The 13884-nt window shown below is 29.6% G+C and overlaps 1 protein-coding gene across 4 annotated transcripts in view; it reads left to right on the forward strand.

The window, feature by feature from the left end:
• The first annotated feature begins 1599 nt into the window (after window positions 1-1599).
• The window catches only part of LOC143240497 (N-acetylglucosamine-6-sulfatase-like), a 55699-nt gene continuing 43414 nt past the window's right edge, over window positions 1600-13884 (forward strand). For 2 of the 4 annotated variants that reach the window (XM_076483010.1, XM_076483013.1), the window contains exons 1-5: window positions 2032-2127; window positions 6095-6268; window positions 7982-8041; window positions 9610-9813; window positions 10271-10336. In XM_076483010.1, the coding sequence (XP_076339125.1) occupies window positions 2035-2127; window positions 6095-6268; window positions 7982-8041; window positions 9610-9813; window positions 10271-10336 (597 nt within the window). In that variant the 5' untranslated portion in view covers window positions 2032-2034. Of the gene's footprint in view, window positions 1714-1771; window positions 1910-2031; window positions 2128-6094; window positions 6269-7981; window positions 8042-9609; window positions 9814-10270; window positions 10337-13884 lie in introns of those variants that run through there. The other 2 variants (XM_076483011.1, XM_076483012.1) reach the window with 2 other exon arrangements.

Below are 13884 nucleotides of genomic sequence, written 5' to 3' on the forward strand. Positions count from 1 at the left end.
GATATTATTTCTCTCTTCAGGGTCATATCCATGGATAGACAACTTATAGCCTTTAGTGCTATTTTACAGTTTATCTTAATTTGACTAAATATGCTCGCAAACAGTTCCACATAATTATTTCTTTTCATTTGGTCTTATATACTCACAAACATTTCCATAACAAAACATAACTTTTTTCTCTAGAAATAATTATCAGTCGCGTATTTCACACATAATAAACAGTTTTAAATACACAAATAATACTTAATTCTAAACGCTATGCTTATTTCTTGCATATGTGGTCTTTATTTTTATAGTAAATATTTAGTGGGGAGAGGTATTTAGAGCTATCGTCGTCATGTAAGATATAGTGACCTATTTCTGTTAATAAGTCCTTTTTATACACTTTAAAAAAAAATAGAAGTAGCCACCCGCTAGTACAGCGGTATGTCTACGGATTTACAACACTTACACAAATAAAAGTAATGGGACGAGTAGTTTATGCACCTGTCTATAATTTGATGTTTGTTTTGTTTTAAAATTTCGCGCAAAGCTATTCGAGGGCTATCTGCGCTAGCCGTCCCTAATTTAACAGTGTAAGACAAGAGGGAAGGCAGCTAGTCATCACCACCCACCGCCAACTCTTGGGCTACTCTTGATGTTGGCATAATTATGCATAAGGCTGTAGTGATTATTCCTTTCTGTATAGTATTTTGTTTCTTAAAATGGGTGTAGGTGCTGCATTAGTTAGTATCCCATAACAAGTCTAACGTATTGTTTGTAATTTTTTCTTTATGACTTTTGTGTTTTTGCCTGTTAATCTCTTAATATAGTTTACTCGTTGTCATATTTTATTCCTAATTTGGGTAAGATGTTTATTCCACATTCATTTTGAATCATAAGTTATGCTTAAAGATTTTGTAGAAGGGATAATATTTCTAAGAGCTCTATTTAAGTATACTTCAGGAAGATTTCTTAACGCTTTGATTGATTTTGAAAAAATAATAACAAAAACCAGGTTTGTTTCAAGAACGTTTATTTTTACCTTGGGTTTTACTTTTAGACGGTATTCTACAATTTTATTCAGAACGGGCTAAATTAGTAGCTGCTATCGAACTGGTTGGAGAGCTCTTCCAAATTGCCATATCTACATCGTCTGAAAATTGTCATGTTAAGCTAAAATTTTTGTCGTCTAATGGCTAACGCTTACGTACATGATCAAGAGGACAGGGTAATTCCATCTCTCTTTAGAACGCCTTTCTCAGAAGAAAAAAAAATTACTTACGGTTTCTTCTCCTTCTTCCTCCCCCCCCCCTCTCCCTGGCCTGGCATGGCCAGGTGGTTAAGACACTCCACCCGTAATCCGAGGGTTGCGGATTCGAATTGCCATCACACCAAATATGCTCGCCCTTTCAGCCGTGGGGGCATTAAAATGTCACGATCAATTCCCACTATTCGTTGGTAAAAGAGTAGCCCAAGAGTTGGCGGGAGGTGGTGACGACTTGCTGCCTTCCCTCTCATCTTACATTGCAAAATTAAGGACGGCTATCGCAGATTGCCCTCGAATAGCTTTGCGCGAAGCTAAAAACAAACCAAACCAATTAAACCTCACCCTTTTTTTATTTTCTCGAGGCAAATGCATTTCGAATAATCCGACAGGGAACGTAATCGTGTGCTCACGCTCAAAAATAAGTGTTTACTTAAACCATGACGAAAGAAAAAATTTGTTTCAAGGTAACTTACTTTCATTCCAACCTATTACTGAGTTTACGGTCAACTTTGTTTACGTAACGGAAGTGTAAGGAATAATCAAGTAAAATGTCCAGAAGCAGAACAAAGACAAAAATTGTAGACTATATTCCAAATGTGTATGCAGCTTAATAAAAGTGTTTAGTTAAATGGAAAGTACATAAATGATCTTATAAATCTTGTAAGTTTCAAACTAAATAACTTTAGAAAAATTGGAACTGAAAGGTTTAAGGTTTTAAGATTTCATTTTCTTTGTTAGTTTTGTCGTAATTTCAATAATAAATTATAATTTCATATCATGTGTTCATGATCTTACAGATGTCTTCAATGTTCAAGTTCAACCATTTAAACTTAAGTGACTTTAAAAAGAAAAAAGGCAGAGGATCAAACTTCATCAATGTAAATGGTTATTAACCTTATTGGCCTTGCACAATGATTGAAATGAGTTAAGGAAATTAAAAATGTTAATATTATTTACAATTGTATGATACTCGTAATTCTTCTGTAATCGCTTCCCTCACAGTGATCCCAAATTTCTTGGACTTTATTTACAAATATTCACGATATAAAATTAAAATCGTAGTTAGTTGAATAAATATGTACCTTAAATTGCCTATTAATGACAAGTATTAACAACACTGTTATGGTCACTTTCACCCTCAAAGATATACCTACATTTTCCACACCTTTTTAAATTATATAATAAACTTTATAAAGTTTAAAGCTGTTACAGCAGAACTGTAATAATGTTTTTTGTTGTTTTTTTTACATTTTGTCTTGTATGTGTTGTAACTTATACACACACTTTGTAATTTCTTTTTCATTTCCTTTCTTCCACTTGTTCCCTCTCCTTGATGTGCATCTTTCTATATTTGAAAGCCAGTTTTGGATCTTTAGTTTCAGCCAATTCTTTTAGTTTCAAAGCCTGTTTTGTATACTTTGTGTAAATCATTGTTTATTTCTTGGTCATTTCTGCTGTTGTAATTCCTTTATATTCTTTTTCAACAATTATTGCAGCTATTTTATCATTAATATGCTGCAATTTGTAACTCACTGTTGTACATTTCTTCAAGTTTTCTTTCCTTAACTTCCAGTGATTTGTTGTTTTCCCTTCTTTTGTTGTCAACTATCACCTTTGTCTTCAGTCTTTTAGTAATTTCCTGGAAAAACAATAACAAGAAGAAAGGTGACAAACAATACACTTCCCTAAAATTAATTTCTAATTAATGTCATCTCAACTGAAAATTAAATTATAACCTAAATGTTTAAAAACTAATAGTAGAAGTTTAATTGTAAATTAAAATTTAGTGATGCTTAGAAATATTAATAATTTTTTAAATTAAAACTTAAAAATTAAACAATGTTTATTTCACAGTGCAGTTCCTTGTTCCTTGCCTGTTTTGTATAATATTATATGTAATGATAACTCTCTTATATCTAGTTAGGAAATAACTAAACTTACAACCATAGTTCAGATGTATAGATTATTATTTAAATAATATTGAAATATAAAAATCATAATATTGTAAACAGTACGGTACAGGTGTAAAATATCATACTGGTGACATATATGATATTTGAGTTGTAGGGTTAGGTAGTGGTGAGGAGATGGTTGATAGGTCTCATATATATTGTGTTATATTCAGGTTTACATTCATATATGCTGTAAAAAAATAACTTAAATGGCAATAACACATGTTATCCACGTCATTTAACAGGGCAACATGCCACGTTTTTGAATTATGCATACAGCGTGGGTCACAAAATGTTATGTTAATTTGTTGTGGTTATTTTCTATTGGAAAAAAATCATGTATCATCCCAGAGAAACAAACCAGTGAATTACAGCATTAATAAAGAAAGTGATGTGAAGCTGTTAATCAAAGCACTGTTTTTTTTAGGGTTTTTGACTACTGTAATGTTGCTTTTGTTTTATAAAGGGTTTAAATAGTTCAAGTGAAGAAGTACATTATTGTTAAGAATACAATTACTGTGAATACAGAATATCTCTTATTTTATGTTTTTTATCAACTAGTGAGGAAATTAATGGTTTGTAATGAAGTGATTAGATATGATAAAATATACAAGAGAATTAATTTATTCATAAGGTAATATATATATGATATGTATTGTGGAATAAATACCTATAATTTTAAAAAGTGTTGAATGTTATCTTGAAGACCTTTCATGGTATGTGTTTGATTTTGTTTACTTCCAAAAGTTCATATAAAAATTTGGTTCAAAATACAAAAATAATGTGAATTGTGCATTTTCTTTCAACCCATAGCAACTGGTTTCATACTTATTCCTGCAATACATATTTTCAAACTATTTTGAAAATAATCAAAACTAGTCTCTCTTGATGTATTTGTTTCATAACTTTATGATTACAAATTAGATTAAAATTACATTGAATGTTTCAGTTAATTTTACATTATTAAAATTAATTTTTCAATAATAACCTAATTCAACACTTTCTAACATTCTATTTTCCAAAGCAGCACTGTTAGAACATTTTACAATGAGATATATGTGACTTGAATAATAGTGGATGATAGGAAGTTTGAATTAGTAAGATAATACATACAGTAAATATCTGCCCATATATGTCTGTCATATTTAGTGATACAATCAGTAATGTGAAATATTGTAATCTTTTGTTTTATTTATTCTACATGTTCATGAGCTTTGACAGTAGCCTTTGGTAATTCCAATTCTTGCCAATCAACTTCGATAGCTCATGACCCTTGAAGTGTGGAATGATAAATGTAACACCAAGTTTTATAATGTTTAGCACCAACATCTGAACTTGTACAGAGATAAGGTGTCAACTCTACCAAGACTGATATTGTTTCTCCCTTTATAATTTGAAAACATGGAAATTTGAGGACTTCTTTAGCTGCATTTTGATACAGTCTAAAACTGACATTAAGCTCTGGTATATACTGCATGAAGCATTCTAAATCTTGAATCTCCCTGGTTTACAGGCATCTTAACTGAATATGCTCAACACATACAAAATTGACAAGTTCTCAAATGTAAAAGTCTGGTCTATAACTGCTGACATTTCTAAAATAATTTCCAACTGAGAACTGTAAACTTAATCCTTCATTTCTATAGAATGAAGATTTACTCATCTAAAAAGTAAGTTTTCATTGTGGCTTATTTTGTGCCCTTGTCTACATAATATTAACAGCTAAAAGTGTCCAAATCTTGCCAGAATGCTAATATTTTTCTACCCCTTGCTTCTAAATATCTGTATAGACAGTCAACCTCTTTGCTGTTGGATAAGTTGCAAATCAACTTGAAGTCTTTGTTTGTAATTGTCTTCAGAGATAAAACTTTGACTTTGTAGGCATATGTGGTCTATTATGGACTTTTAATTTAATTTTCCACATATTGCTTTCTGATTTGATAAATTTAATTTTGAGAATTTGGAATTTTGACTTTGGTCTTTCAACTCCCTTTCCTCTAGTCTTACACTTTTAAGTTAGGGCGGCTAGCACAGATAACCCTCGAGTAGCTTTGTGCATAATTCAAAACAAACCAAAGTCTCCAATTTGTAGAGTAGCAAAGTGACTGCTGCAGAAGATTAATTAGTTTGAAGAAATGTCACAAAAATGCCAACTAAATATGGTTAGCCTTATCCCTCCCTATTTTATATTACACTAATGACTAAAAATAATTTGTACTTTGTCATACTGATGGTAAATACCTTCTCTGAAGAAGAGTCAATTTGTGCTACTGTGGCTGCCTCCTTTGTCTTTGCTAATTTCTGTGACTGTTTCTTTTAACGGAGTTGTGCTTTATTGAGGTTTCCTCGCAGCATTTTAACCAAAGCAGAAGGTAGTCTGTGTGGTGTAAGTCATCATTTTTTTCTTTTTTACAAATTGATATAGATGAAAATAATGTGAAAGTTGTTCTGTTAAATACTGAAGAAAGTATCAGTGGCAAAAATTGACAAGCAAGCTCAAAGATTCTTGCAGAACATGATACTACTTGATTAAATAAGGAACACATTTGTTTAATTAAGCAAAGAGCAATTTTTTATTCAGCAACTTAAATTTACTTCTTGAGTAATGATGTCTTATGAATTTATTTTAAATAATGAAATCTATAAACTTAATTAAATAAAAATATTTTTTGTAAATTTGTGTTAACTTGTAATGGTTAATTTCCTTTTTTTTTCAAATGTTAAAATGTGTGCAGTTTGAAGAGTTTAGTACTTTAGTTAATAATTACTGTAAGATCAAACTTGCATATACACTTAAATTTCAAGAAGTTAACATTGTAAATGTAATACTTTATTTTTTCCCATCAGATTATGTATGAAACTAAAGTAATGCAAAAAAATGTCTTATCCTTAGGGTGTGTATCAAATGTGGATTCTTCTGTTTACTACAAAGTTTCTTGTGAACAGATATATTACTGTGATGTGGTTATGTTTTTGGACAACTGGTCTTCAAGCTGCTTTGGGATTTACTCCACCAAATATTATCTTTGTTCTTACAGATGATCAGGATGTTGAACTTGGAGGCATGGTATACTGAAATATTTTATTTGTTGGATAAATACTGACATTTTTGGATAACGATAATAATATTTGGTAGGGTGTGAATTCAAATTGCATAACATATAATTTGTTGGTATAGTTTGTTGAAATATTTCTAAAACCAATCATTGGTAATTTAACTTTTAGTTCTATATAACATCAATTATAAAGGTTGCATTTTGGGTGAGGTAAATATCACTTGCAGTAATCCACACAAATGTGTGCTTTCTTAATTTTCATAATATTACTTTTTTATTTTAATAAATGTTACTGGCACGTTTAGTAGGCTGTTGTTCAGTGTATGAAATGAACGGTGAAAACTCTTGAATTAAAAAATCAAACAGTTTTCATTAAATAAGAATGGAAAAATGGTAATAATTTTTGTTTTTTGCTAAAATATGTTTGCACTGATTTCCATTGAAAGTAAAGTAGCCGTTTTGTTACAAATAAAACAAATTAGTTTTATATGTAAATAGTACTTATATGTGTAGTTTTGCTGATAAATTTATATTTTTAGGGAGAATACACTAAAGATGCTACTGCATGAAACTTGTTGAACATACATATGACACTATTGAAATGCAATTTATTTTTTTAGGAAAGATAAATCAGATAATCATAATTTTTTTTTCTTATGAAAGGATAGTTAAGGAGCTTATAAAGGCTTAAAACAAATGTTTTTGACCTCCAGAAAATGTTACTTGCAACAGTGCCAGCTAGCAATAAAAAGAAGGGTTGTAAGCTGTGTATTCTTAGACAATACAACAAGTCAACATTTATTATTTCCTGTTATTTGACATAGTGTCAAGTTTATAACTATGTTTGTGGTAATTTTATTTTCTATTATAAAATGAATTAAACGTTTGAATAAAAATTCTTAACACCATTTTGGACTCACTGTTTTTATGTAATATTTTAAACTTTTGGAATCCAATTTAGAGATGTAAAACAATCTACCAGAAATGGCTTATTGGTTTATTGTCATAGTGTGGGTATTATAAATGCTGTGCTTGCAACCAGCTCTTTTTTAATAATTATAATCATTTTTCACAAATGGTTTGAGTATTCATAATTATGGTTATTAGCTTCAACTAGCAAATGTTAATTTTGAGCCTTTTATCAGTTTTTGTGAACTATATGACTAGTAGGATTGAGAACACAGTTTTTAAAATATACTATCGTAATAACTCTAGTTTGTTTATTTTTTTGTTTGTGTCTTAAGAATTTTTCAGGAAAATCAGTAACAAGTCACATGCCTTAAAATTACCCAAACTTTTTATATGACCCTTAGCATTTTTAAGCAGCATTTTGAGAGAGAACATGATAATCAGTTTGAGTTAAATATCTTGATTCAAGAGAATGATGGTAATATTACTTATTGGGAATCCAATAAATTATATTGAAAAAACGAAAAAGAGAGTTAAACCCTGCAAATGAGAAAAGTACAGAGACTCATTAAATGTTTTACTTGTTTTATGTATGCACGTATGTGTGAATGTAATCATAAGTCTAACACTGGATGAATACAAACTTTAAATCACATTTTTAACAAAAACTAGTTTTACTTAACATTAAATACATTTTATACCTTATTTAAAAAAAACATGAAGTCACTTTCCTTGATGCAAGAATATGTAGTTTACATGTCTGTTTTTTAATTTATTGATTTATTTTGTATCTAAACAATTTCTTAATGTTTCAGGAACCCATGCTAAAAACAAGAAAACTTTTAGAAGTAGGGGGAGCAACTTTTAAGAACATGGTAAAAATGTTTCCTACATTTATTCTTAGCACACATGTAGGATCAATGTAAGAACACAAATTTTATATATATTTGTTTGATCATTCAGTCAATTGGCTGTTATCTCTTAAAAACAAAGTTTACATTATTGTGATTCAAATTGAGCATTAGACTGGATATTTAGATGTGATAACTAACTTTTGCATCAATAAAGTGGTACATTTCAATTCTCAACATTGTGCTGTCTATTTCTTATGTTGGTGCCACTTTCTTTCCTTCATTTTGACATATCTATTGTACTCTTGGTTACGAAATCAATTTCTGTATATGAGATAGTCTCTCCCATTATATTTTTACAAGAAATTCATTCTGTATTTGAAAATTGTTTTATTTATCACGCATTTCATAAATTTTGGTTTTGTATAATATGATTTGGTGCTGTGAACTTTGTTGTTGTCATGTTTGTGTTTTTGTTGGTAATGTAAAACTTTATTTTTTTTTTGTTTTTGGTGTGAGGGATTTTGTTGTGGTATCTGCTTTCATCTTCTGAGTTATATTTCTGACAGAAAAAAATTATATTTTTGTGTACAATTGCTTGTTGTCCAGGTTTTATTTACCAGTTCTGTTTCTCAAAGATAGCCTTTGTCTTTGATTTTTTAGTAATTTCCTGGTAAAACAATAACAAGAAGAAAATATGATATTTTTTAAATAAAAAATTTACTTTGGGTATTAAGGATTGGGGGTTGTTTTTCTTATGTAGAAATATCTAAATATCTAACCTAATGATTTATTGTTGTTGGCAATGGTTAGATCTCCTGTTGGTTTTTTCTGGTTTTTTTTCCTCCATGTAGTCTGTTACAGGCTTTAATAGTGTAGTAAATATTTATCAAATGTGTTGAAGGTTTTGATCTTTTATATTATTTTCTCATCAGTTTGATTGTTTGGTTACATTTCTTACAGATAGTATTTATCGGTTCAGGGTTTCAAGCTCATTCTTCTTATAGATATTTTGACTTTTTATGTTTTTGAAATTAATTTGAAAAATCATAGATATTCACGTTTTTATGAACACACCTATCTTTCCATCACTGTTTGAAACTCAGAAATCAAACTTTGTCACTGCTTTGCATGAGTTTAATGTTCATTTTCTTTTTTTAATTTTGAGATATGGTTTTTTTGTTCAGCATATAGTTCTGATATTTTAATAACTTGATATTTAATATTGAAAGGCATGCTCAAACAGAGTAGAAAGTAGAATCAATTGTAACGTTTTTGAAGATCTTATAAACCCTAAATGACCATGTCTGTTAACACACCTGTATTAATATGATTCAAAATCTTATATGATTTTAAACTACTGTTATAATTATATTTATTTATGAACTTCCACATGACATTTTATAGAAGGTTTCTAAAAATATATTATTTTGAAAGAGCATTTGACATGGCCCTTAAAGCTAGTTTTAACTAAAATATATTTATGGAAAAAAAAACATTTCATAAAATAACTCAAAATGTGATATGAGTACTTTATTTACATTTTTACTTAGAGAAAATATTTTTTTACTTTTCTGTGTTTTTCACTTTAGTTTGTTACTACTCCACTCTGTTGTCCAAGTCGATCTAGCATTCTGACTGGCCAGTATGTCCATAACCATGGAGTAGTGAACAACAGTGTTAGTGGCAACTGCAGTTCTCAGAATTGGCAAGCTAGTTCAGAGAAAAAGACATTCGTTACTTATCTAAAACAGCAAAACTACACAACTTTTTATGCAGGAAAATACTTGAACCAGGTTACTTGTTTTCGTGTTAAAGCTTTATGTAAAATACCTAAACTGTTTTATTTCATGATTATGTGGTGATAATAGTTCTTTAATAATAATTGAACCTAAAAATTTAAAAAATAGTGAATTATGCAAAAGTTGGTCATGATAATCAGATTAGTTAGTAAATATTGTTGTTATGATGTTAATAATTATATTTCAAAAGGTAAAATTTGAATCAGGAACATAAAAACCTTGAAAATTAAATAATGAATAATAAATCATGGACACTGTAAAAACTAAGCAAATTAAAAGTTTTTTTTAAATATATTTTTATATTTCATGTAAAAAATACATGACAATCTTTCTATAACTTGTTTTCATCTTCATTAATGAAATAAAAAAATATTATTACCTCCAAAACCTGAAATACAGAAATTTTCTTTTGATTTTGAATTAAGTTAATCATAATTATTTTGTCCCACAGTATGGTCGTCATAGTGTTGGAGGTGTTCGGCACATTCCACCAGGGTGGGACACTTGGATTGGGTTGGTATGTATATATTGTTCTTTTTACTAGAATTTTGGATGCCATATGTCTGCTGGAAACCTTGTGTTTGTATATATTGATACCTTAATTAAAAATTACTGACAAGTACAATCCATAAAAATTCCAAAGAAATGTTTTTCTCAACATGGAGTTATAATGAAATACTATTTACTTTAGTTTAACATATTTGATTTAGCTGAGTCACTTCAATTTGTTAAACAATTTCTTGCTATTGTACGTATTGTTTTACAGTTATTACACATACTAGTAAAATTGTTTTCTATTCTTGATATTTTCTCATAAGATTAATGCAGTTTGAATTGCTGAATGTTGCTTTCCATTCTATTTGTTTCAATATCAAGCTGATGTTGGTTGGATTACATAAGTACTGCTTTCTAAAGCTTTCTTCGTTGGTTTAACACAATTTCACTCTTTCTGGTCCAGTGAGCTCCTTTCATGTACTGACTGCATATTTTCATATAATAGTTATATATTTCAATAAAAGTAAGAATTCTCATCCTGTTTCAACAGTTTTCTTTTCAAAAATGTTTTTGAATTGGTAATTTGTCACTTTATAAAACTTGTTTTGTATAATTCACAGAAGAAAAATAAATGTTCTAAATTACTTTTCTGTGTACCTTTGCAGAGAGTTGCCTATAAACAAGGCAACTATAGGTTGTTTTTTTTTGTTTTTTTTTTGCTGCCCATCACAAAGCATATTTTTGTCTGTACTAAGAAAGATTCAGAACAACTACTAATATAGCTCAGTTTTGAAAATAAGTACAGACAAACATGAAATACCATTGGGAGCAGATTATAAATTATCTGTATTAATGTATTTTTTGATGATCAGCAATTTATGACTTATAGGAAAGTAATGAAACTTGTGTCATGCAGTGAACAAGAATACTTAATATTTTGTAAAATACTTAGTATTTTTAAAATTTAAGAATAAACAACATTATTGGAAAGTTTTATAGCTTGTTTTGATATTCTTTTAGTTCATAAAAATGTTTTTATGTTAAATTATTTGTCTGGAAGCTATGAAAATTTTCTTCGATGATAAGCTATCAAGTAAGCATTATTAGATTTAGAGAATATGGTGTGATTCATATTCTTAATTATTGAATATTATTGTGAAGTTTATTGTATTCAAACAACACATCTGGTCAAGATTTTAAAAAATGAAACTTGAAAATGAAAAGAAGTATTTTTAATGTTTTTTTTAAATAGTGTCCACAATAAATTTTTGGAAAATTCATAAAATTAAAATTATAGATAAACTAACTCAAATTTTATAAATTTTAAGACACTTTTTTAATAAATTTATTTTAGTATTCATGCAATTTGGCTAAGTTTTTCTGCTTTGTGTATAAAAAAAATTGTGGGTTACAGTGTCATGCATAAAGTTTGAATATACTAAATACTACTTTCAGTATGGTACATTACCTCCTATCACATAGATAACTATTCTCATTCAGTGCTACCATCTATATGGACAATTTTTTTGCATGCCACAAACCTTGAGCTCCCAAGATCAACATGATTGAACTGTGTTTTGCATACAAATTAACATGTTACAACCCTCCTGGCACAAGTGACTCCTTCTATTCGATTCTACTGCACTATCACTTATTGTTTGGCAGTGCTATTGTCAAGACATTTTTGTTATGTGCTCGTTTTTTTCATTGTGTGTGTTTTTTTGAAATATCATTTGAAGTGGATTTTTTTTTCTACTTCACTTTGTTTCTTTTAAATGATAACTTACCTTCATTGCTATGCCACTTGCTTTTAGTTTTCTCACAGAGTTTACGTTTTCACTTTGAGAGTGTTTTCATTCTTTTCATTACCTAGATTTCAGGTGGTGGTACTTGACTGAGGGATTGCCAGCTATAATATGTTAGGAGATAAATCATAATGCCAGTTGACCTTCATTGGTCCTTGATTTCGGTGGCCACATATTTGGGCCTGCCAACTTTGGATGTATAAGCTGTTATACTATTATAGCTTTTTGAATGTTTTGATAATAATATTATTATTTATAGTTATTTGGTTTCAATAACATACATTTAATTATATTTGAACCTAGTTCTTGTAATGTTAGGGTTTTTAATAACGTTTAGTTATTAACGTTTTAATAACGTTTAGTGGTATCCTTTTGTTCTACAATGTTAATTTAGGGTTAACATGTGTCTTTGTAATTTTAGGCTTACCTGTCATTCATCTTAGTGGTAAATTGTAAATAAAGTATATTATTTTTTCAAAAAATACCATTTACCAAATTTGTTATTGCCAATATGCAGTTACTCAATTTTATAATACAACGAGTTTTTCATTTTCATAACTAATTATATTTTATACTTTTTTCATTTAATATCATTTTTGAGAATGCTAGGGGTTCAAGATCTGCCCAACCCACAATTTTGCATTCTTCCTCAAACTCCAAACTCATCTTGGATTATCTCTATTTGACAGTTTTCATCTACCTGAGTACAAATTGGCCTTCTCAAGCTTCAACTATGGAGTTTTATAGCTCTACCTCGACCACTTTTATGTGTTGTATGTTGGTTACTTTTCAATCAATTAAGTACTTACCTGTCCTACATCAAAATAGTCCTCTGTTGGCCATGTATTCTCAGTGCAGGTTGGAATTCTGTCATTGATCTGTGCCACTTCATTTACTTCTGGGTTCTTTCCATTTTTCCTTTGTTTTTTATTACACTATTCCTGTGGTACTGTCTTAAGTTTGGATTGGTCACTAGTTTTGTGCCTTTTCCTTTAAGCTTGTTCCAGGTGTGTATGTTTTTGTTTCCTCATCCAATTGCCTTGGCTGTCAATGCATGCAGACAGGATTGGGACCTATTTATACGTTTATTTTCTCATCCAAGTTATGTCCTTCATCCTTACCATTCTGTGTTGAGTTTTTCTTTCCTACCTTCCATTTTGGCAACTCATTGAACATGTGTTTCCTCTTCTTCATTTGTATTTCCTTATATTTCACACTTGTAATCCTAATTGGATTCTGGTTTAAACACCAAATACTATGTGTGGAATGTGTAATAGCATATAAATTACAGTGCCAGGTGATGTACTCTTTTTGCTTTTCATATGCAAATTAATACTCTTATGCTACTGCTACATAATAGCACCATATGTTGTAAAGATACTTTCTGGCTACTTAGATAAAACATAATGTTATTATGTAGTGGCAGAACATTATAAAGTTATGTTATTATTACATACACTGCTGGCCAAAATCTTAAGGCCAATGAACATAAAGAAAAAATATGCATTTTGCATTGTTAGACTCAACCACTTATTTGAGAAGAGCTTTGAAAGATGAAAATAAGAAAAGGGAAAAAAAAAAACAAAATGTTTTTTAGCATTCAAGAGGGAAAATGTGAACACTATGAAATTAGCTTAAATACCAGCTGGTAAGAAGTTTAAGATCATACCAAAATGAAGTCCTAAACAGGGTAGGAAATGCCCAACAAGAGGTCTCAGTAGTGAGTTGTATGGCTGTCATTGCGAATAACTGCAAACATTCGCTT

Source organism: Tachypleus tridentatus, chromosome 13 (genome assembly GCF_004210375.1).
Source record: "Tachypleus tridentatus isolate NWPU-2018 chromosome 13, ASM421037v1, whole genome shotgun sequence".
NCBI lineage: Eukaryota > Metazoa > Arthropoda > Merostomata > Xiphosura > Limulidae > Tachypleus > Tachypleus tridentatus.